Raw genomic sequence first — 25,010 nt, 5'->3', positions numbered from 1 at the left:
GTGGTGGTGCGGCCCTGTTTCAGTGTCCAGACCCTTAGGAGTTTTTAGATCAAAACTTTGACATACAAGCAGCTTGTTTCCTTATTGCATAATTCACAGTGTGCCTGGAGAGAAATGGTTGCACATCCAAGCCCAGAACCAGGTGACAGCAGGTACCCAGAGGAACACTTGGCAGATGTCCCCTCCCCAACAGACACAGATTTTCACTGAGAAGCATTTTCTGACGCCCGAGGCCAAAAGAGAGTCAGGCGAGTAGGTGACTTCTGCCCTCAGTCCACATTTGCAATGCAGATGGTGCTCAGTGCTGCACAGCCCCGCGGCTCCTGTCATTCTTCGCGGACTTCTGAACCGCTCCACCACATCTCGAGTCTGAGTACGCTCTCTCCTTCTCTGCAGCCTCCCCGGCTGCAAGTAAAAAGGTCCTTTCAAGTGTGATTGTTCTGCAGAGCATGCCGAGCACACCAAAACTTAAGAGAAAAATTGCTCTGACTTATCTTCAGATGACAACACGTAAATATTTTAGAAAGTGAAGTATGATGAAAAATACATGATTCCTCATTTGACTTTCCCCCAGGCTGTGGGAAGGATTCTTTCCTTGTTTCAAGGTGACATTTTTTTTGGACAGTATTGTACAATTTGGTGAGTGATGGTGTATTGTCTATCAGCAAAGATTTCTTTTCAGTTATTTCAGTTGTCTGGTCTACTCTAAAAGAAAATCCGCCTCTGAAAGGCAATCTTCACCTAAACAAAGGAGTCAGATAGTTACCTATCACACAAAGGCAGTTCTTATGCTTGTCTTTCAATTTTAGCATCCTGCAGATAGGTTTGTTTGACCAACATAGTAATGATAAAAAAAGGAAGAGGAAAAGAAAGATAAGAGACTTTTATCGGGGATGTATTGTTTGCCTCACATGCCACCACTCCCAGTCTCTGACATCTGCTTCACACAAAAACATCACCTAACTGGCTCCTTAGGGATTTGAGTTTGCATCTCCTAAGTTGGCTCAATAAATACTTGGGGGAGGCAGAAAGGAGCAGGCAAGAAGGAAGAGAAGAAGGAAACTTTTTTCCTTTGTTTATTTCAGTCTCTTCCTCTTCAACTTTATAGTCCACACATTGAAGCTCCAGTTAAAGCAGGCTTCACATTACATATGGGAAGTAGATGACAGTCAGAGACCCCTGAATTATGAGATATCCCATCACTGACTGCTGTCTTAGTTTGGAATCCCCCAGAAGCAGACTCTGAGACAAGGATTGAGTTCAAGTAGTGGATTTGGGAGCTAAAGGAACACCAGTAGTGAATGGGGAGGTATGAGAGGGAAGAAAAGAACCAACAAAGGATGTGTTATTGAGCCAGCTACCACTGAGAGCAACCGGAGCTTAATCCCACTAGGACGATGGAAAACCATGTAGGACACACACTGAAGTTCTCTCATCTGATGGCGAGGGAGCTGGGGTAAAAGTCACTAAGTAAATGCCCCAGCACTTCCAGCCCCGGGGCAAGAGAGCAGAGCAGCCTTCAGCCTCCCAGGAGAAAGCCCCTCCAGAGAGAGATACCTATGATGGCCTTGAGAAATCCCCTGTGCGCAGAAGGTATAAAGTCTAAGGGATATGAGACAACACCCACTGCCATCTGCTACAGTCTCGAGAGCACAGTTTGAACAAAACCTCATCTGAGTGATGCGGGGTCAGTGAGACAAGGAGTCGAAAGAAAGATTTCTTGGACTCTCAAGGTCTGGCAGTAGTGCTCTTTTATTTAGAGAATAGTGTGGAATAGCATGGGGACAGGACCCATGGGCAGTCAGAGCTGCTGTGTGGGGACAGGACCCACAGGCAGGAGGAGATGCTGCTGCATGGGGACAGGACCCATGGGAAGTAAAGAGCTGCTGCTGCTGGCATGGGTTGAGGGTAGGGCTAAATTTAAGGCATAGGTATGTGAGTTATCTCTTTACAAGATAAAGGAAAGAATATGTTAAAAAGTCATTAAAATGGTATCAGTGCAGGTGGGGTCTGGTTATTGGGTCGTCTTATAACTTTTAGATAAGAATCAAACCGGATTAAGTAAATGGCAGAAGCCACTACCTTGAATATTATCTTCAGCTAAAGACAAAGGAGGATGTTGGTGGTGGGGGGAGTCAGCTACATGAGGTTACCAGACAAGCACAATAAACAATACTTAAGTCCTTGCCTTCCCCATTAAGAGTTTCCAGAGATAAGGCCATCCCCCCTTCCTCCTGGTGCAGAGAGGGAGACACCCCCCACAGATGGAGACTTCCTTCACAAATGCAAATGTCTCTCATCAAAGGGCAAGCAAATTCCACTCAGAGCCTCGTTCTCATCTGCAGTTTTTAACAGTAACCAGCCTAAAATAATCCTCATCATGAGGCTTAGAGTCATTGCATTCTGGGTAATAAGGGACCAGTAAGGCAACGTGTTTGCTGGTCAGAAAAGGATGTCGCACTTGCAAAGAGACTGATGGAACAACAAGGACCAGCCATTTCAGGACACAGCATCTTCTATTGCTCTGACACCAGAAGGGGAATTCAGTCAACACTCTAGGGCCTTGGGAGTGACAACTGACTCATGAACTTCTTTCCACATCCTGAAGAAACACAGCACCCAGGGCAACACTGGCATGTCTCTGGCTGGCTCCGATGACCACTCCCTCACAACCTCTCATTGATCACACTTCAGGGCTGCTGCTGGATGAACGTCTTAGGAATGTTTAAAGGCAAGGCGCAGAACATCCTCTGAGGCACAGATGAGACAGAGCCCGATCATTTATTCCCTGGAGGGCAGAAAGGGCACAAGCACAGATCCAAGATCTTTGAGTGGAATGTACTAGAGAGGAGTCACTTGCAAGAGAGTGGCTTGAAAGCCACCGTCCAGGAAGGGGGCTGGGGGTGCTGCCAAGGGAGACAGATTAATCAGGCCTGGGCGAGGCGAGGCCCTGGTGCCGCCTGCAGAAATTTAATCAGAACAGCAGGCCTGCCGCAGTGGCAGCAAGCGCTGGGGGCCCCTGCAGGCAATGGATGCCTCCTGCCAAGGAGCCGCCAGAGCAGAGTGCTCCACGAGCCCTGATTTACGCTCTGAAACAAAGGCAGGCTGCAACCGAGCTGGGGCTGCTGCAGTGTGGAGCCCACAGTTCAGCCTCTGAAGTGGTGGTAGCAGTTACAACCCCTCCTTTCATTTCTGACAAGGAAAGATGGAAGAAAAGGCTGGTGGGTTTCAGGTGACCCTTCCTGAGTGCTGGCCAGCCTTAGGTGGGGTGGCCAACCATCCCGGTGTTTTGCCGGGGACTTTTCCAGCTTTAGCACTGCAAGTCCTGCTTCCTGGGAACTCTCCAGTCCCAGGCAAACTCACCTTTTGTCCTTATTGGTGATGGTGACCCATCTGGGCCCAGTGAGAAACCTACCAGGCAAAGGGATTGACATGAATGGAAACCCCTGACCAATCCCATGACATCGGGAAGGCTGACTGTGGTGTGTTTGGATCCTTCTAGAAACCAGACAGGATCGTACAGGTGTCTTACCTCCAAGGTGGATACATGGTAAGAAGGTTATAATTAGAGGTGACTACAGGGGCCATTAAACACAGTTTGAGTGAAGGATTTAACGAGAGGCTAAGGGAAAGTGTACCATCCCTTCGTTTGGCTTTCCCAGAGATGGGCCCTCTACCCCACTGCTGCTGAACTCCCGAGGAACCCATGGGGGCACGAAGCAGATGCTGCGATCTGGTGGCCCAGCTATGTTGGCACAGCTGCAGCTTCCCACTCGCCAGCCAGCAGCCTCTCTGGTCCTCTGCCTGAGGGTCCTCTGAGCACCCTAGAGTGTGCTCCCCAGTGTATGCACAGCCCAGGCGTGGGGAGTGAACACCCCAGGGGCAACCGCCAGCCACGCTTCCTAGAGGTAGGTTCACAGGGGTCTCCAGAGGGACTGGCCCCCCCCCTTGCCCATGGGGAGGACCCTGCTCATCAGCTCACACTTGGTTAGCTCCCCCTGACTCTGCCCCGTCTCATGCTCCCCCATCACTCATGTGCTTCCTGAGGTCACCTCCCCTCAAATTAACTACCTACTCCCAAGTCCTGGTCCAGCATCTGTTTTTGAAGGGATATAAATTGGGGACCAGCCCCTTCTCCCTATGGGTGTGGCCAGCAGTTCTCTGAGGGTAAGCCCAGCTCATTGCGAGAGGGTCCTTTCACCCATCGCCTCTGCGTAAAGCCCCATGGGGCTTCGCCACCGCCTCCAACACGCCATGTACAGAAAAGAATAGAAGTGGATAAAGAATGAAAACACAAAACAGCAACATGAAAATATAATTTAATCACTGATATTGTGGCAGAAAGGGTCATTCTAAACAATGGGAAAATATTTACCAAAAAAAAGAGTAATAAATGTTACTACATAAAATCTTTCAAAATTTCTGCAAGTCTGGTCATTGTTAGAGCTGAACAATGGTTACATGGGGATTCATTATACTGTTCACTGTACTTTTGTGGTGCTTAACATTTTACACATTAAAAGGTTTTTATTCACACTAAAAAATAAAAAGCAATTCAGGAGGTGGTTAAGTTGTCAAGAGTAAGAACATACATTCAGGAAAACTGGACACTAAGCTGCTCTTATACAAAACACTACTTGTGATTCGGGATAAAAATTCCAGGGACTGCATTACACAGAGATTTTTTTTAAATGCTGCACCTAATGTAACCTAAATGGAAGTGAACATGATGAACTGTATCAGTCAGGAGACATTACAGCATGCTGTGGTAACAAACAGCCCCAAAAGCTCAGAGGTTTCAAACCACAAAGGTTTATTTCTCATTCAGTTACACATCCATCATGGTCAGTAGGGGGCTCGGCTCATCACAGTCTCTCAGGGATCATGGCTGACATCTGGAACACTGCTAGTCACTGTGCAGGAGAAAGCGCTCTGCAGCACCTGGCACTGACCAGTAAATGGTTCAGCCTAGAAATGATACTATGTATCTGTCACTCCCACTCACAACTCATTGATTAAAATGGCTTGCAAGACACCACCCAACCACAGGGAGACATTATCATGGGCCCAGACAGTAGACAGCTAGAAATATTTGGCAAATGGCACCACTGACTACCACAAAGAGTGCAGAAAAACTGCTAGGTGCCTCAAAAGTTAACCAGTGATCCACTGAGGACAAACACACAAAGGTCAAAGATGTTTGTGAATAGTTAGAATAAAATAATTTCATGAACTGTGAGAGCAAAAAGGCAATATTTGTAAATCAATATATTGTTTTATATGGTTTTCAAAGTATATGTTTGTAAAAAAAATAATAGATTTAAGGAATATAGTGGAAAAATGTCTGCAAATCAAAATGCCATATACAAAAGAAAAAACAAAAAAGTGGATAAATACATATGCAATATAGTTGACAGAAATTTGGCTAAGTTCCTTAATATAGGAAGAGCTCTAACAAATCAATAAAAATAATATAATGAAAGAAAAAATAGGCCAAGGATATTATCCTTGAGGACTTGCTGCTTTGCTAAGCTATTCATTAAGCAAGAATACAAATGAGCAGTAAAGATACAAAAAGATAAACTCAACTGGTAGTGGAAAAAAATAGAACTCAAAACAATGAGGTATTATTTTTTTGCCCATCAAGTTGGCAAAACTATTTTTAAGAAATTATGACTCATTTCAATAATCACTCTAAATGTAAATGGATTGAACTCTCCAATCAAAAGACACAGAGTGGCAGGATGGATTAAAGAACAAGACCCAATAATATGCTGCCTCCAGGAAACACACCTCAGCACCAAAGACAAACACAGACTCAGAGTGAAGGGATGGGAGACAATACTCCAAACTAATAATGAACATAAGAAAGCAGGTGTCGCCATACTTATATCAGACAAAGTAGACTTCAAAGCAAAACAGATCAAGAAAGACAAAGACGGGCAGTTTATAATGATAAAAGGGACACTCCACCAAGATGACATAACGCTTATAAATATATACACACCCAACACAGGAGCACCAAAATTTGTAAAGCAGCTATTAGCAAAACTAAAAAGAGACATCAACAACAATACAATAATAGTAGGGGACCTCAACACGCCACTAACACCAATGGATAGATCATCCAGACAGAAAGTCAACAAGGAAATTATAGAATTAAATGAAAACTAGACCAGATGGACTTAGTAGATATATATAGAACACTCCATCCAAAAACAGCACGTTACACATTCTTCTCAAGTGTGCATGGAACATTCTCAAGGATAGACCGTATCTTGGGAAACAAAGCAAGCCTCAACAAATTCAAGAGGGTTGAAATAATACCAAGCATCTTTTCTGATCACAATGCTATGAAACTAGAAATCAACTACAAGAATAAAGCTGGGAAAGGAGCAAAAATGTGGAGACTAAACAACATGCTACTGAACAAACAATGGATTATTGAAGAAATTAAAGAAGAAATCAAAGATTATCTGGAGACAAATGAAAATGAAAACGTGCCATACAACTCATTTGGGACGCAGCAAAAGCAGTCCTAAGAGGGAAATTCATTGCAATACAGGCTCACCTCAATAAACAAGAAAAATCTCAGATAAGCAATCTCAAACAACACCTAACAGAATTAGAAAAAGAAGAACAAAGAAAGAAAATAAAATTATGATTCTAAATCTTGACCCACATGGGCTGAATGTGGAGTTCTTATACACTGCTGGTAAAAATATAAATTTTTAACAAGCTGCATAAAGAACAATAATATGGATCAAGAATCTTCATTAATTCCTTTGCACCCAAAATGACCTCTTTTAGAAACTCTGCCTAATAAACAGAAATGCAAAGACATACATAAAATGATGTTTGTTAAAGAACTTTAAAAATTGGAAACAGGTGCCAGCCCGGTGGCACAGCAGTTAAGTTCACATGTTCCACTTTGGCGGCCTGGGGTTCACTGGTTCAGATCCCAGGCACAGACATGGCACTGCTTGTTACCATGCTGTGGTAGGCATCCCACATATAAAGTGGAGGAAGATGGGCACAGATGTTAGCACAGGGCCAGTCTTCCTCAGCAAAAAGAGAAGGATTGGCAGCAGATGTTAGCTCAGGGCTAATCTTCCTCAAAAAAAAAATTGGAAATAGCCTTCCATGTATGTCTAAGAAAAGCAGTAAATAAATTATGGAATGGCTATTTAATAAGACTAATAAAAAATTATAGTGTAGAAGAATATTTAATTACATGAGGAAATGTTAATGATATAATAGTAGGTGAGAAATACATTTTAAGCAGGGCCACAAAAGTGGGTCTATTTTATGATCCCAATTTCATTCTTAAACCTGTTCTTATACTTTGCATTTATGATATAAAACCGGCAGGAATCCACATAATATCACCAGTGATTTTCTATTCGTGGAAGATTATAAAGAACTTTTATTTTCTTTTTCATAGTCTAGTTTCCAATTATTCTACATTGAATATGATTTTCATAATAAAAAATACAATAACTTTTTTTAAAGTATGTCAGTGTTGTATTAAGATGTCAAAGCGACTGGAAAATAAAAATTAGTATAACTGAGTGTTTAGGAAAAGGTGAGCTATACCAGACTTGCCTCAGCAGTATCTGCAGGCACATAACACCCATGGGCCAGGGCCTGGTCTGGTCTCCAAGTGTGCCAAATGCCCCTTGGGGTGCCAGATCACTCCTGCTTGAGAACCATAGTGGTTAAAAACCGTCAGTAGTGCCTGGGTGAAAAATTCTCATCTGAGGAACACTTTTGAGAGGCACTGATCTCTCTAAACTCCAAAAGACTGACTCAGTCAAAGATACAATTCAAAGTGGAGTCGCACCACATATTTAATTTCCTCTAAATGCAGCTGCCTTCCTGAAAAAAAAAAGTGCAAGGGAGAAAAGGCAACTCAACTGTAAAGAGTGTGCGCATGTCTGATTGCCATTCTAGTCTGAGCATGCGCTGCAGAATAAGGGCGGGAGACCCCCAGCAGACAGCCCACCCTCCGGGGGCCCAGCTGCCACCTACAGTGTGGACTCCTGGGCCACCCACTCCCTTCCCCCACCCCGCTCTGGGCTCTTAGAGAGAACCGAATCTCTGGGTGGCCTCCCATGCCCCATTTGGGTTTTTGGTTCTTCTTTCCCACTAGTTCCCTGGATAAAATTCCCTCTGTTGAACTGCCCAGTGTGCTAATATTTACCTGACTGAATCTCAGTTGATACAGTATATTTATTGGGATGCTGTTGAATTTAGAAGTTAACTTGGGGGAAATTCATATCTCTGTGATGCTTTCTATCCAAGAACATGATGTGTTGATGTGTCTTTCTGTTGGGTCAAATCGTCATCTGTGTCCCTCCATAGAGTTAAGTCTTATTTAGTGCTTAGCCCCTTTTTTTTCAGTTTGTTGAGTTTCTTCCTAAGTATGGTGTCCTTGCATGGCTAGCATAAATGGTGCTGCCACACAGGATTGCTGTGAGGGTTCAATAGTTAACGCGTGAAGTACTTAGAGCAGTCCCTGACATACAGTAGGCGCCATAGAAGTGCCTGCCATGATTATTATCCTAGTTTTTTCTGTTGTATCCTCCAACCGACTATTGTTTGAGTGTAGGTCATACTGGTTCCGTCTCGGTTTCTGCCCAGCTCCTGTTGAGGTCAAGCTGGGGGGCAGAACTGGACCTTGGGGCATCGTTTTAACAGAAGAGTGCAGCGTGCCGTCCCGATGGGTTAACAGACCCATCCCATAACCAGCTCTCAGTCCTCTTACAGATGCCCCTTCCCCACTCATCTGCCCCTCGAACTAGAGCTGTCTCCTCACTGGGCCATCTTCCCCAGAAACCAGGGACTATTGGGTGCTAATATCTCATCATTAGAAGCAAGGATATAATTATAATTCATGCGTTCTATCTTGCTTAGGAAAGCAAAGTTTACTACTATTCCCTAGGAATCAAAGTATTCTGTGGGCAAGTCTTGCAGTTCAATAGAAAACTAATGTTTGCTACTTACTGTTCAGAAACAGGCTGACAGTTGTTCTCAGCGTATCCGTGAGCTAGGCCACATGACACACTGCCCCAAAACTCGGTAGCTTGAAATAATAGCTATTTAATTTTGCTCATAAGTCTGCAGGCCAGTGGAGCTGTTCTGCTCATCTGGGCCAGCCTTGGCTACTGTCAGCTGGCCTCACTCGCGCATCTGTGGCCAGCTGGAGGGTGAGCTACAGACTGGCTGGTCTGGGATGGCCTCACTCACATGTCTGGCAGTTTGGCTGTCAGCCAGGGCAGTGGATTTGACCAGGCTCTGCCTGTCCTCAACCAGCAGGCCAACTCGGGTTTGTTCCCATGGTGCCACAGAATTCGCAGAGAGCGAGCAGAAGTGTATAGGGCCTCTGAAGACCTCCACTTGGAACTGACACAGCATCACTTTCCACCACATTCTCTTAGCAAAAGCAAGCCAGGAGGCCAGCCAGGATTCAAGGTTGGGAAGCAGACCCCTCCTCTTGATGCGCAGGGCTGCAAAGTCAAATCGTAAAGGGCATGAACACAGAGAAGCCTGAAAAATCAGGGTCACGATCCATCTACCACACCCCCTACACCAAGGTGAGAAGGCTTCTACCATTGATTTCCGTTTGCAAAGGTTGCTTCGTCTCACAGCAGCCCCCCTGTGGCCTGGTCCAGGGAAAATTCCACAGATGGTGGCCTCCTCATTTACACTGACTCACATCAGTTCACTTTCAGAAGGTGCCATTTCTTGACACTGAGCCCCGTCTGAGTCTGTTTGAGAGCACGACCCTCTGCACCTGCTGTCAGGATGATACGTTTCCCTCTCTGTCTGGTTTCTGAGAGCAGTTGCTTGTTTTGGTGGAGGCTTTCCAGTATAGATTTACCGAGACACGGAGGACAGTTCCCAGCTAGTGGCTGAATAAATCTTTGTTGACACGTCTCAGTAATCACAGGGTAATTAACTGCAAGTCAGGTTAGAAGTGATGGAAATGTCACGTCTCACTATCAGCAGGTAGAGAGACCCTGGAGGCCTCAGAAGTGGTCTCCCTTCCTTCAGGCATCTCCACCCTCGAACCACTGAGTCAGGACCCCAGACTCCTGGTAGCCACACAAGGACAGACTTTCTCTGCCATAGCTTCTGTCTGTCTTCTTCCCCTAGAGGGTGATGGGGTGGCTCTGGGCCAGGCTGTGGAGTGGGTGGAGGCTGCAGTCTGCTCCCCTCTCCACCCACACAGCCCTACTACCCAGGGTCACACAAGGAAGCCAGAGGGAATGGCCACTCCTGGGTTATGGAGGTGCAGAGAAGATTCTTGAAGACAGGGAACGGGAAAAGACAAAGATAAGCACTAGGACCATGGTTTGAACAGAAGAGCAATGCTAACTGTAGGGATTTATGACAAAGTTTGCCAATCATAACCAATTAATATATGGTAATAACCATTGTGCATATTATTATGTGTTTAAAGTTATTTTTGCTGTATGTTTCACTTGATCATATTAGACTTTCTTCCTATATTTAGCGTTCCCCTGCACAAGTAAAACGTCATATAATGTTGTGTTTAAAAGGATTCTAGGGGTCAGCCCCATGGCCAAGTGATTAAGTTCACACACTCTGCTTTGGTGGCCCAGGGTTCACAGGTTTGGATCTTCGGCACCGACCTACACACCATTCATCAGGCCATGCTGTGGTGGCATCCCACATAAAGGAACTAGAATGACTTACAACTAGGATACACAACTATGTACTGAGGCTTTGGTGGTAAAAAAAAAAAAAAAAAGAGTAAGATTGGCAACAGATGTTAGCTCAGAGCCAATCTTCCTCACCAAAAAAAAAAAAAAAAGGATTCTAGTATGATCCAAATAAGTAAAAAATATATATATAAAAAATTATACTAGAATCTTATATACATACATATAGGACATACATATATACAATCTGTAAGATTTACATATCTTGGCGTATAATGTGCATTTTATACCTAGAATATCTACATATATGTAAATTTATATATATAACAGATATACAACTATATATAAAATAAAAAATATATATCCTTTATATCCTATATAGCTAAGTATAAATGTATATATGTATAATTACATTTTTGCTGAAGAATGTATGAAAGGGCACATAAGAATTGGATAATAACGATTACATCTAGGGGGATTTTTCTTCCATTCTCCTTTCCATAAACTTTGAATTTTTTTTACCATAAGTGTGCATTATCTTTAGAGCTTTTTCAAAAAGCAGCTCACTGGTAAATTTTAAGGAGATTCTACCTCGTTATCCTCAACTTAACTGTGAATTCGGATGACGTTTTACACTGAATCCTTCCTGGAAAAGACAGACGGCGCCCTGCCAGGGAGATAGCGGTTTTCAAGGGCGGAGAGAAACATCCAGTGGCTTCCTTGGCTGCCGAGGAAGGCCGAAGCCTGACCCCCCGGGCGGGCCCCTCGCAGCCCCGGGCGCGCGCGGGCACGGGAGCTGGCGGCGTCTCTCCGTGTCCCCGCAGGGCCGAGGGGGCAAAGGCAGCATCTACGTGTGGGCCTCCGGGGACGGCGGCAGCTACGACGACTGTAACTGCGACGGCTACGCCTCGAGCATGTGGACCATCTCCATCAACTCGGCCATCAACGACGGCAGGACCGCGCTGTACGACGAGAGCTGCTCCTCCACCCTGGCCTCCACCTTCAGCAACGGCAGGAAGAGGAACCCTGAGGCCGGCGTGGTGAGTGCTGCCGCTGGCCCTCTGCCAGGCGGTGGAATGCGCGGCCGCTGTGCCACGTCATGCCGGGACGCTGTGTGACGTCATGGAAGGAAGGGACTCTCCCTCTTCCCTGAGAGACGTAGCGCAAGATCTGAGGGGCGATCCATTTTCTTCCAGGCCTAACAAAGCTTTGTCATCAGGGTAGAGATATATGATGTGCAAGTTGGGAGCAAGAACGTGTTGACCCCTTCCAGCTCCTTTGCCATAGATTGTCTTTCTTGTGTATCGCTTTGGCTTACAAATAATAACAGCTCCGGTTTATCAACAAGTTGGCCCAGCACATCACTTATAAGGAGAGTTAATTTTAAGAATTGGGACATCACAACCGTGCACCCATGTGAGCCAAGAACCCACCCATTTGCTACAGTAATTAAAATATAGCATCCATGGATGGGCTTTTCTGGATCCATAAACCCCCCAAAATTGGGCACACACGTGTATTTTCTCAAAGGAAGAGTGATGGTTTTAATCATATTTTAAAATGAGTCTATGATTAAAAAAACAAAAAGGTCAAGTATCACAGACTTAACCTAATTATTGCACTTTTCTGAGCAGGTCTTCCTTCCTGGGCAACTAAGTAAAAAGCTGAATTTTCCAGGTCCCTTAGAAATAAATATCTATAGAGCATAATGAACCTTTTGAATCTTTTCCTCTCTCTGGTTATTTCAGTCACATATCAGCCTTTCCTCAGACCTCCAAGCCAGGAACTTAGTAGGTGCTTCAATAATCCTGCTGAGTTACATCCTGACTGGCCACCCACCTCAGCTGGGGCTCCCCAAGGACAGGAACTGGGAACACAGTCCTTATTACCGACCAGTGCTTCAGTCTCAGATTCCAGCCTGGGCCCCACCTCAGCAAGCTGGCCCGGCTCTCATGGGAGTCGGGGGATCCCTTGACCTGGAGGAGACACAGAGCTTAGCCTGGCTCCCTCCGTGAGCCCTCCTGAGCTCCGCCTTGGTCTTCGGGAAGATGGAAAGTGTGCCAGCTCCTCCAAGCAGGAGATTTCAGCCCTCCACTCCTACCAGCTTAGGGGCAGAAGGGGAGGAAGCGCAGCAGAAGAGGCAAGCGAGGGCGCCCCAATCCCGTTCCATTTGTAATGCTTCGCCCCTCCCCCTAAAGCTCTACTCCCAACCCCCAAGGAGCTCCCAGTGGCACCAATTTGTCTTCAACCTTATCTATGACTTGCTTTCTACTTGGGCTGGAGAAGGGCCTTGAGTTCTCTCTGAATATTGTAATTTTCTCCAATAGATGCCTTTAAACGCCCTGATACGTTGCTCCTCAAAAGAAAAGGCCCACCTGAGGATCCTGCAGACAAACACAAGAGGAAGGAGAATTCCTGTGGTTTATACGCGAGCTTAGTGAAAACCCTGGCTCTCACAAACAGTCAAAGTGAAGTTTTCCTCCTTGTGAAAGTCCTTTAAAACCCGAGTGATCAGTCCCTCCAATTAAGAACAGTTATGAAAGTGATCACTCACATTTGTCGACGAAAATAATCCATAACCAATCTATAAATGAAAATTTGGGTGAGTTTATTCTGAGCTGAAATGTGAGGGCCATGGCCCAGGGCCTTTCTTCCCGAGGGAAGAAAGGGCACCAAAGAAGTGAGGTGTACAGAGTGGTTATATGCCCCCAAGCAGGATGTTTCACATGTGATTGAAATGTCCCTCCTGCAATAGTCACAAGATTGCGCTGTCAGCACAGCGCTTGATGGACACAGCAGGTAGTGGGTCCGCTATCTCAGAGGGCGTAGCAGGAGGCAAGACTATTATCTTTGAGCTGGGCAGTCACAGGTGAGCGCAGCAATCAGTTTCTAGCCTAAGGAAAGATGCTTAATCCTTAAGGAGACACCAACGTTGGGAGGGGGAGGGAAGTTGCACCTTTATCTCAAGGGACTTTGTTCTTGCCATAGGGAACATCTAAAGCAGATATACAGTGCATGCTCAACAGCCACGGTCAGGCCCTTTTGGAAAGACAAGGTCAGGCCGAATTAGGTTTATACCAAATGGCTTCCTCATATTCTCCAATATATCCTATTGCTTGCCATTTTTATTTGTCACGTTTATCACTCAATTCTCTTGACTCAACGTGTCTCAGAATCTCTCCATGAATTTTAGAGGTAGAGAAATATTTTCTTTTTATAGCTTGTCCTTCTAGCAAACTTTAGCTGAGCATGTTTATCCTTCCTTCTTTGGGAATGCCCCCTTTCCTTTGTGAAGGGAAAAGAAATAATGATGCGGTGACCTTTGGGCTTTCCAAGCTGCTCCCAGTGCCACAAAACTCACTATTGCATTGACTATGGTGGTGGTATTGACTTATCACTTTCTACCTGTAGTGTTTCCTATTAGGAAAGAAATGTCTCTCTTGTCCCTGGAATAACTGCAGATATGCTTCTCTCAACACTTGACTTGTTTTTATCTTGTGGACACTGTGACTTTAACTGATTATGTATTCCTTTTTGCATGGGCTACTAGGAAGCTCAGATAAAATGTAAGGCAAAATAGATAGACAGATAGGCTTTGAGCTTATCCTTACTTTCATCTTAATCTTCTTCAGAACAAGGCAGAGTTTAAATAAAAGAAATAGATAATCCTCTGCTCCGTATTGTTTTGGGGTTCAAAATAGTGTGACTTATTCACTCATTACTCAATATCTTCCCTTCCAGGCAACCACAGATTTGTATGGCAACTGCACTCTGAGGCATTCTGGGACATCCGCGGCTGCTCCTGAGGCAGCTGGAGTGTTTGCACTGGCTTTAGAGGCTAAGTATGTTTCCAGCTTGGGGTCAAAGGCCAGCTCTGCAGGGTGGACTAACACGTGTGTCTCCACCCAACATCAGGTGTCGAGGAGGCAAAGTGGGTGGAGAGCCTGTGAATAGTCTGGGCCAGTGAACTCTGGTGGGTGTTTCTAAAGGAACCACAGGCCCTAAGTAGTACACACACACCACAAAACTACATCCCCAGGAGAACACAAGACCCCATCACTCAACCACACCTATCAGCTACTTGCTCAGATACCAAATAGGAACATGTGGATATTTTTTTCTTCATCAAATTTCCCTTTATCTTCTTTGGATCCCTTGGCTATTTTACTCCAATAATACTCACAATCAGCTAAAATGAAAAAAAATTGCCAAGCTGGGTATCTAGAAAGGTATTTTAGAACATGGGACAGTCATGGTGCTGCCACTCAAGACTTGTTAACTTCTAACACTGAGACAAGGTCGGCAAAGTCACGCAGTGTAGACCAAGAAACAGGCTTTACTGGGAAACCTTCCAAGCTACAGTAAGAGGAGGCCATCCTCTCTGTTCTCACCATCCCACGGAGAGGCCACATATCGATGCTGCTGAGCACACCTCGGATGTGAGCATCAGCGAAGGTCCCTGCCCACTTGACACTCTGTCTTCTCCTAGTGCAGGCCAGAGGCTGGCCTGTGTTTGAGGAATGAACACACAGGCTTCAGGCACCGCACACGTGGTTTGAGTTCAGATGCCCGCTATGTAGGGAGTTGTCTGAGAATGTGGCACCAGCAACTTGTGAGAAGTTGGATTCAGGCTCCTGGGGAAGAGGAGGCGAGTCCCCGTCCCTGTCAGCTGTTGCTAGGCAACCAGACGCTCTAGCATCAATCTCCAGGCAGCCTTGCTTGTCTCTCTCCACATGTGCAGCATATTTTCTGATTTGCAAATGAGGTAAGAGTTGATTCCTCGAATAAGAAGGAACTTCAAAAGATTATCTGGTCCAGCCCTCTGCCTTCAAGCAGCAAAGGCAGAGTTATCCTTCTTTTACAGATAAGGCCCCAAATTGGGGATGACTCTGCTCTTCGGACCAGGCCAAACTTTGAGTCTTCTTATGAATGTCAGGTGGAAAATGTAGGACCCCAAGAGACAGACACTGGTCAAAACATTCCTATTAAGCACAGACACCAAAACTTACTCATGTATTATGTGCATTTTCTGAAGATGAAACTTCCTCTCAGTGCCTGTCAGGCCCTGGAGTCTGAGCTGCGTCTGCTCACTCCAGCTGGGAGCAGACCAACTGGGTAGCCTGCTGCCCCACTGAGCCACGCAGAGAACAGAGGGCAGGAGTGCTCTGAAAACAAGAAGACATTGCTGGGCTCCCTTTAAATCTAAGAGGGCAGAACCTGACTCAAAGTCTCCTTGGATTTTGGCAAGTAAAATGTCGCTTGATCAGGCCCTTACGCATACAAAGGGACAACCTAAATAAATCAAGGTGATGGAGTACGGCTGTGGGCTCTCTAAACAGATTCCCGGGCTCTACCCCGATTAGTCACCATCCTTAGCACATGCTTGCAGATGTCTATTGGAAGAGAATGCCGTCACCACTTAGGCACGCTTCGTTTTGGAGCAGTGGTCATCAATTTAATGCTCTCTATTGCCGTAAAGAGGGAAAAAATGATACCTGGCAGTTGGTGGTTCAAGCCCATCATGGGAGCCAGTCCTGATACTCCTCAGAACGCTGTCTGCCAGAGCCCAGAGTTTGGTGCAAGTGATTTCTTAAGAAAGGGCGCTCAGAAGAGACCAGTGGGAAGTAGAGGGAGCAGGTAAGGGATGGGGAAGGATCCAAGAAAGGGCGCCACTTCAGAAGTTCTGGCCTCAGCCCAGGGAGTTCTGGAGTGTAAATTATGCCGGGCTGCCATGTTCTCGTACTGGTCGGTCATTGGCTGAGAGCCGCGCCTGGGGAAGTGAACGCCAGGGCGCCTCTGGCTTTCTGCACCTGCAGGCAAAGCGGCTCCAGTAGCCAGCAGTTAAAACCACTGGTCAGCACAAAATAGCCCCAAGAGAGAGTCCAGAGGGAGGAGGAGCGAAAGTCTCTCCATGAACAGTTCCTACAGCTCATCTCTCTTTATCTTGAGACAGGGCAACTGAGAGTCCTCAGTGACATGCGTGTGTGACAGCACTTGAGGGTTGTTGCCCACCCAGAGGTCCAATAAGAAAACTTTTCCAAAACAATTTGGATGCGATAAACAAATTATCCTGTCTAAATGTATGCCCTTCAGGACCGTGAAAGAGGAGGAACAACCACCCCCATGACTCCAGGGGAGAAAAGGGAAGCCATTCCTCTGTCCTGCCCGCGCACCACTTCATTGTTCAATCTCAGAAAGTGCTTTTCTGCCAGGTGCTTGAAAATGGCTCTTGAGTCACAGAGAATATTGTTCACATTTCCCAGTGTGACCAATATTAGAGAAATTTCAAACGATTTCTTTTGATGGGTGACTGCACCTTCAAATATTTGGGGTTCTCTCCATGAGCCAGGGCTTTCTGTCTGGTTCTAGAGGGCTGAGCTAGGCTGGAGGGGTAGATGTCATAAAGAGGCAAACGTTTGGCTCACGAGAACCATCCGTAGTAAAGTGGCCCACATATTGGACTAGAACAAAACACTTCTGGGGGATGGATTTTTTCATGTAAACTCTTTATTGAAGTGTAATAGACACAGACAAAAGTGCACAAATATTAGGTACAGCTCAATGACTTCTTACAAAGTTAACCATGTAACCAGCACCCACATCAAGAAACAGACCATTACCTCAGTACAGTATGTGCTGTTTTGCATGGAGGAATCTCCCCCACGCTGTTGTGTGTGGTTGTAGGTCATTCATACTCATTGTTGAATATTACTCCATTGTATAAATGGATATTTGGGCTGTTTCCACCTTGGGGCTGTTATGAGTAATATTGCTAGGAACTTTCTTGTACGTGTCTTTTGGTGAAGATATGGATTTCTGTTGGGTGTATATTAGGGAGTCAGAATGCTGAGTCATGGGGTATACGTATGTGCAGCTCTAGTAGATACAGCCAAATAGTTTTCCAAAGTGAGTGTACCCATTGACACTCCCTCCAGCAGTGTATGAGAGTTACGGTTGTTCCACATCTTCATCAACATTTAGTATTATCAGTCTTCTTCACTGTAGCCATTCTTATGAGTGTTGAGTGGAATTGCATTGTAGTTTTAATTTGCATTTCCCGAATAACAAGTGAAGTTGAGCCCCGAGGGAAAATTTTTCTTCTTCTTCTCCACAAAAGCCCCCTGTACACACTTGTAAATTCTAGTTGTGTGTCCTTCTAGTTCTGCTATGTGGGACACTGCCCAGATGAGCCATACTAGGTCCACACTCAGGATCCGAACTGGTGAAACTCTGGGGCGCCGAAGCAGAGCCTGCATACCTAACCACTCGGCCATGGGGCTGGCCCCTGTGGGGAGTTTTGAAAATGGTAGATCCACAGGTCTCAGCCAAGAGTCACTGAATACAAAACTTCAGGGATGAATGGCCCAAGAATCTGTCTTTTCAACCCCTGTTCTGAGGACTGCATAACCCTGCTGCTGGTCTGTGGACTGGGTGTATGGCATCCAGTAAGGCAATGGCTCTCAGAACCTATGAATCAGGGTGCTGTTGTGCTGAAAGTGAACAGCTAGACTCTGCCTCTGACTGGGTGCTGGCATTAGATCAAGATTGAAAACAGGAACTCCAAATAACAATAGCTAAGTAGAGACAGGGCTTTATTTTTCTGTCAGGTGAAAGATAATATAGAGGTAAGGAGCCCAGGGCTAGTGTAGGGCTGCCACTGTAAATCAGGGAATCCATCTCTTTCTAGATTTCTGCTCTTCCACCTTCATGTTCTCTAGCTGCTGCTGGAGCTCCAGCCATCATGTTTACAGTTCAGGCAGGAAAAGGGGAAGAGCACAGGAAAAAAAAAAATCCACCAGCTGAGTTAGCTCATCAATAAGTCTCCTAGGACTTCCTGGAATGTTGTAGCTCTGCTTCCCAAATATCGTGCCTTCAGGAAAGTGCACTTTTTAATTGGATATATGTTGATTTTAGGATTCAATATGGCTTAAAACTGAAAAACATTCATTTACTTTTAAATATCGTGACCATTACTTTACTTGGGAAATAGTATCTATTGTCTTCTAACTTACATCAACACTCAGTATATGAGACCGATTTTATTATTAATAATAAACTCTGTATTAAACGCCCAGTACCATGCTAGTTACTTTTCACACAGTGGTCCGCATTTCCAACCCGCAGCAAGCCTCGAAGGCCTACTCCCCATTTTGCAGATAGGAAGGCTGAGGCTTGGATTGTTAAAATGACTTGCCCAAGGTTGGAAAATGGCAGAGCTGGGGTTTAAACCCTAGGAAGCCTGGGCTCCAGCTCCGGGGTCTTTCCTCAGCCTAACTGTGGGACATACAAGAGCCGCCATCTGGGCTGAGGGTCTCACCACTCGTTTTGCCTGTAGTGACAGGCCACCAGGAACGAATTGGCTCTTCCTCAGAAACGATCCACAAAATCAGGTTTGCATTTCTTCGAGACAGGGTTTTGCCCACCACACTACACCAGGGTGTCATGTAAACTGGATTTTCATAGGAGTTAGGTAAACAGGGACTGTGGAGAAAATGCCAGCTTGACTCACAAATGCATAATTTTTCTGAGACTGGAAATAATCCAGATCTTTGAAATTGATTTTTAACCCTGTCAGAGTTTAGAGTATAGACTGAATTTTAAAGCTGAAAGGAAACAAATGGACCTTTTACTTCTCCAAACAGCTCTTCTTATGGACGACGAGAACAAGGCCCAGAGGAGGGAAGCTGCTTGCTCAGGGTCACACACCTTACTCTGTTCAGTTAAAGATCGTGTCCAATAAGCAGAAGGATTAAAACTCTGTTGGCTTCTAGAGTTTACCAGATGTTAGTAGAAGTCATTCCTCCAACTTTAAAACTGTGGCCTCTTTAAAACATTTCAGTTTTCAGTTCCTCTAAAGATACGTGTTCTCTCCTTAAATTCCCTTTGCTGTCTTGGTGATTAGGAGGAAAATGTTAATTGGGCCCAGGAGAATTTAATACCATAAATAGAAGAACTCTGAAAGACAATGGTGAGGGGCAATCTGCACAAATAGGAACTCAAAACAAAGCTCGATACTTGAAGCAGCGGGAGGTCGGCAGCAGCCATGGGCTTTGGCAGGTGCAGGGCTCTGTGGGAGATAAGCTTCTGCCTGTTGTACGTGGGCAAACCATCGTAAACACAGAATTCACCTCCAGGACCAGCTTCACATGGCTGAGGAAACAGTTCTTCCTCAGCCTCCCTGGTGCAAGCTTGCTCTTTGAGCCACTTGAGGCAGATCTCTCCCTGGGCTTCAGACTTGCTTTTCCAAGAACCGCACACTCTCCTTGCTCAAGACCACTGCCACATCAGGCCAGGACTTTCTCCTCAGAGTGCTGAGCCGCCTCTCTCTTTGGAGCCCTGGCCACTCCAGATGAAATTGTGACCATCCTCACGCCTCTTCTAGAAGCCCTGGGTTCAGCTGTGATCTCTGTGGGTGACCGCTCTGTACCAAGAGCCAACTGGTCCACCCTGAGTGGCCTAAAACCAGTCTACTAACAATTGAACATTTACCCCTGGAACATCACAGGGTCCTGTGAGCAATTGGACTCAGCCAATAAGCTCCCTGCCAGATGCACAAATGTCACAGTTTTTATTGATAATTCACCTGGGACCTGCTCATGCCTGGCCTTGTGACAGCTCCTGGGTTTGTTCCTTATGGTCATACCTGGGCCAGATTCCTGCTGCAGCCTCTCACTAGTGCGGTCCTGACTTCCAGTCCCACATTCTCGATTCCATTCTCCCTGGTGATGTTTAAAAAATCGGATCATGTGTTTCTGCCCTTACTGGCTGTCACTGAGATAAAGTCCCAGTGCTCTAATGTGAGGGACACCCTGTCACACTCTCCTGCCTCAGGTTCCTGGCTTTCCTTCCCTGTCACACTCTCCTGCCCTCTTGCACATTTTTTATCACCCACGTGATAGTTGTCTTCTTCCGCCTCTAGATCCTTCCTTCCAGAACCGTCTCTCCCCTAGGACCACCCCACCCCGCTTCCCTGTGCTTTCACTCACTCACTCCTCCTCATCCCTTTGACCTGGGCTTGAACTGTCACTTCCTAAGAGATCCTTGCTGAGCCCCTGGACCAAAGTTTCTCAAATTTCCTAATAATCAGAATCCCTGGAACTGATGCTTGTTAAAAACAGATACCCAAGCCCAGCCCAGTTCCACAGGTTCAGAATCTCCAGGAGAGTGCCTGGAAAGCTGCAATTTCAACAAGCATCCCCAGTGCTGCCCAGGTGGTTAGGAAACACTCCCTTGCATCAGGTTTGCTCAAGCTTTTGGTGCATATTGGAAATGCCAGATGCTTGGACAGCCCATGGAATCAACATGGCTGCTTCCTGTCTGACATCGTCATTTTGTTAATGTTTGTTTCACATGTGCAGCCAAGGTTGTGAACTGCTGTCTTAGACCAATATTTTCAAACATCCATGTGCAGAAGAATGGTCTGGGGAGTTGTCTTAAGTGCAAATTCTCAGGCCCACAACCTCCAAGATGCCAATTCTGGAGAGCTGGGGTTGAGGCCAGGATTCCACATTTGTCACTACTCCCCACGTGATTCTGATGCAGTGGGCCTGAGGACAGCAGTCTGAGATCCCCAGCTGGGATAACATAGGGCTCCACTGTTGGCTTCCTTGGCATCTTGAGTTCCCCCATCGTGACGGTCTTTTCTTTTTAAATATTGAGCTGTCTGTCTGTCCCCCAAAACTATAAGCCCTGAGAGGACAGGGACCTCCCAAGCCCCGAACTAGCACATTGCCTAGACGTGGTAGACACTCAGTAGATGTTCATGGAATCGTTTCATTGTGTAGCACCTTACCACATCTCTGTGTCTTACTTTCCCTCCTATTATATAGAATATTTGAGGACAGGGAAGAATGTGTCATGTTACTTGTCTTATAACACTGAACACAGTGACCTTTAGACTGCAGACACTCTGTAAATGTATTTTTTATTATTTAGTACATATCACCTAAAATTCTTGAGCTGCTATGGTAGCATTACAGCATAAAGCAGGTTGATGAAATACCTATTTTACACAACAGTATATTCTGTCAATTGCTCAGAAATTGCTCAAAAGTGGGAACTAGGAGGGACGCAGTTTTACTGTTCAGACTTCTGCAAATTGCTGAGTAGTGTCACAAACTCAGTTACATTGGGGTATGGATTATGTTCTGATTTATTTCAGAAGTGAGAAGCTCCTTGTTCTGACACCTTCTTTCTCTCTCATGGACCTCATGAGAATAAATCACGGAGAAACATCTGAGGGAGTCCACCTCCAAGTGTCAGGAAGCATAACACATTTTTATGGCAGAACTCCTAGCAAAGAAGAGAGATATTCCAGCTGCCAGCCAGCCCTTGGACCACCTAGAGGTCACCAAGTCCTCATTTGTCAACACTTCTGGGTTTAATGAAATCAGAATCCCCATTCCAGCAGAACACGGAGCTTTAGCCGTAATCAACTTCAGGAAGTTTCACACCATTCACCGGGGCCCTGGGGGCCATGTGTCCCAGATATGTTCTTAATTTTCTCAAATAAGCTTTGACCTTCCTTGAAGCTTTATCCTTAAAAGCTGAAGGTCTACATTTCAAGAGCGAATATGAATCATTAGCATCTTTCGGCTCTGATTCAGAGCTTCAAACCAATGAACGCTGCAAGTGTTGAAATGTTATCAGAAGAGTTATGTTGTTCCTAGTCCTTTGAATTATTTGCGCACAGTTTTTCCCAACTTTTTTGACCACAACTCTCAGCAAGAAACGAATTTGCATTACAACTCAACACACCACGCACACACATGCACACACATATACACCCCAAAATTTCCATGAAAAATAGCTTCCTATATTACATACAATGCACACAGTTCTTTTCTTCTTTTCTCTTCCGTTCATTTTTTACTGATGGTCCCAGGCATTAAATCACTGGTTCTCGACATTAGCTGTCTACTGGAATGACCTGGGAAGTGTTAACAACTCCCAAAGCCTGGGTCTCGCTCCCAGAGATTCTGATTTAATTGGTCTGAGATGTAGGCTGAGCAGAGGGATTTTAAATGTCCTCACCAGAAGATTTTAACGTGCAGCCCAGGCAGATGTCCTATGCAATAAGCTGATTTCTTAGCCCATAAATGAGTCGTGACTTGAAGTTTGAAAAACAGACACATTGAGTAATATTATAGACTAATTTCCAAAGACAATAGCATTTGCAAGCAGATTTGTTTATTCACTGAACAAACAGTGTGCCGAGGGCTGTCCTGGGCACTGGGCATACAAATATGCTGAAGATATTGTCTCTGCCCTTGAAGAACTGACGGCCTCATTTTCACAAGTGGAACGCACCCAAGTAGCCAACACCCAGATGAAGAAACAGAGCACTAAAAAAAAAGGAAAAGAAACAGAAACAGAGCACGGCCGGCACCCAGAAGTGCCCTTTTGTCCCCTTCCAGTCACCCCCACCCCAAGACTAACCACTAAGCTGACTTCTAACAGCACAGATTGGTTTTGCCTGTTTTTATAGTTAAACAGTTGGAAGCATACAGTATGTTCTCTTCTGTGTCTGGCTTCTTCAGGTCAACATTCTGTTTGTGAGATTCATCCATACTATTCAGAGTAATTATTCATTCATTCTCATTGCAGTACAGTATTCCACAGCCTATAAATACACCTCAGTTGGTTTTTTCATTTTACTGTAGATAGGCATTTCGAGACTTCATAGTTTGGGCCTATGAACATTCCAGTACATATGTCTGGTGAATGTATACACACATTTTTGTTGGATATACACCTAGGAATGGAACTTCTGGGCCATAGCTTAAGCATGTGGACAACATTAGAAGCTACAGCCAAACAGTTTTCCAAAGCACTTGCAATAATTTACACTTCTGTCAGCAAAGTCTGTGAGTTCCGGTTGCTCCACATCTTTGTCAACACTTGGTATTGTCAATCTTTTTCATTTTAGCCATTCCAGTGTGTTAGAATGTGCATCTGAAATAAATTTATTTAAGAAAGGCAAGATTTTTTTAATTGACATATATGTGTGTGTATATGTATGTATTTGTATATCTATGTATGTGTGTGTGTATGTATATGTGTATATACATAGAGAGAGAGGGAAGCTCTAAACAGTGCATGGAAATTCTACCTTGACTTGGGGGACCATGGATGTTACAAAATCTTACCAGGGGTCTATGTCCTATCTTAGTCACCGTGTCTCTCTCCCTCTCTCCCCTGCCCCCCTTCCCCCGTGCCCTTGTTCTCGCACTCTCTCTGCCTCCGGTGTCCAGCCTGGGTCTGACCTGGAGAGACATGCAACATCTGACTGTGCTCACCTCCAAACGGAACCAGCTTCATGACGAGGTCCATCAGTGGCGGAGGAATGGAGTCGGCCTGGAGTTTAATCACCTCTTTGGCTACGGGGTCCTTGATGCAGGCGCCATGGTGAAAATGGCTAAAGACTGGAAAACCGTGCCTGAGAGATTCCACTGTGTGGGAGGCTCCGTGCAGGACCCTGAGTAAGTAAGGCAGCAATTCTTCTGCTGCATGTGGAAAATACCCCAGAGACAGCACCGTGGCATTGGCGACAGTATCAGATTCCCTCTGTGTCATCCTGAGATGTGCTGGATTTCATCCAGGGACAGCCAGCTTCCAGGCAGAGCTGTAGTATTGCACAAGTCCAGGGGGCGCCCTTTACATAGAGCACAATTGGGTAACTCAGGACCCCTGCTTCTAGGTGTGAGCCTGTATTGTTTTGGTGGTTTACGTCATTATTTTTAAGTGTACAAATCAACCAGTGCAACCAGCTCCCAGATCAGTAGACAGACCAGAACCAATATCCCAGAAGGCCTCCTGTGTCCACTTCCATCAGCATCTCCTCAAGAGTAACCACAATTCTTCTGACTCCATAGATTATTTTCCCTTTTTTTTACTTAATGTAAATGGAACCATATACTCTGTTCTCCTTTGTATCTAGATTCTTTTGCTGAGAATGATTCAACTATGTTTACTGAGTACTTGTAGTTCATTTATCCTCACTGCTGAATAGTGCTCCGTTGTGCAACTATAACATAATTTATTTATTTGTTCTACTTGTGGGGCAACGTAAGGGCTTGACTTGACCCTGAGTGAGGTAGACAGCCATCTGGAGGGACCTGAGGGAGGAGATCCCCACACAGAAACCCCTGGGCTGGTCACGTGTGCTTACTTCCCTTCCAACTTCCCAACACAGCAAGAGGACTGGACAATAAGGATCCCTCTTTATTTAATTTCTCTCCTCATTGGTCCATCAGAAGATGGAAACAGCAATTCTTATCATTATTATTTTTAATCGAGGTATGGTTTACATACAATGAAATG

At 45.3% G+C, this 25,010-nt stretch overlaps 1 protein-coding gene across 1 annotated transcript in view; it reads left to right on the top strand.

Moving 5' to 3' along the window:
- The window catches only part of PCSK2 (proprotein convertase subtilisin/kexin type 2), a 262,007-nt gene that overhangs the window by 223,817 nt on the left and 13,180 nt on the right, over positions 1 to 25,010 (top strand). The window contains exons 9-11 of the mRNA XM_070588775.1: positions 11,513 to 11,728; positions 14,430 to 14,530; positions 23,942 to 24,169. Of these exons, the coding sequence (XP_070444876.1) occupies positions 11,513 to 11,728; positions 14,430 to 14,530; positions 23,942 to 24,169 (545 nt within the window). The remainder of the gene's footprint in view (positions 1 to 11,512; positions 11,729 to 14,429; positions 14,531 to 23,941; positions 24,170 to 25,010) is intronic.

Source organism: Equus przewalskii, chromosome 21 (assembly GCF_037783145.1).
Source record: "Equus przewalskii isolate Varuska chromosome 21, EquPr2, whole genome shotgun sequence".
NCBI lineage: Eukaryota > Metazoa > Chordata > Mammalia > Perissodactyla > Equidae > Equus > Equus przewalskii.
This window is presented reverse-complemented; position numbering and strand designations above follow the sequence as displayed.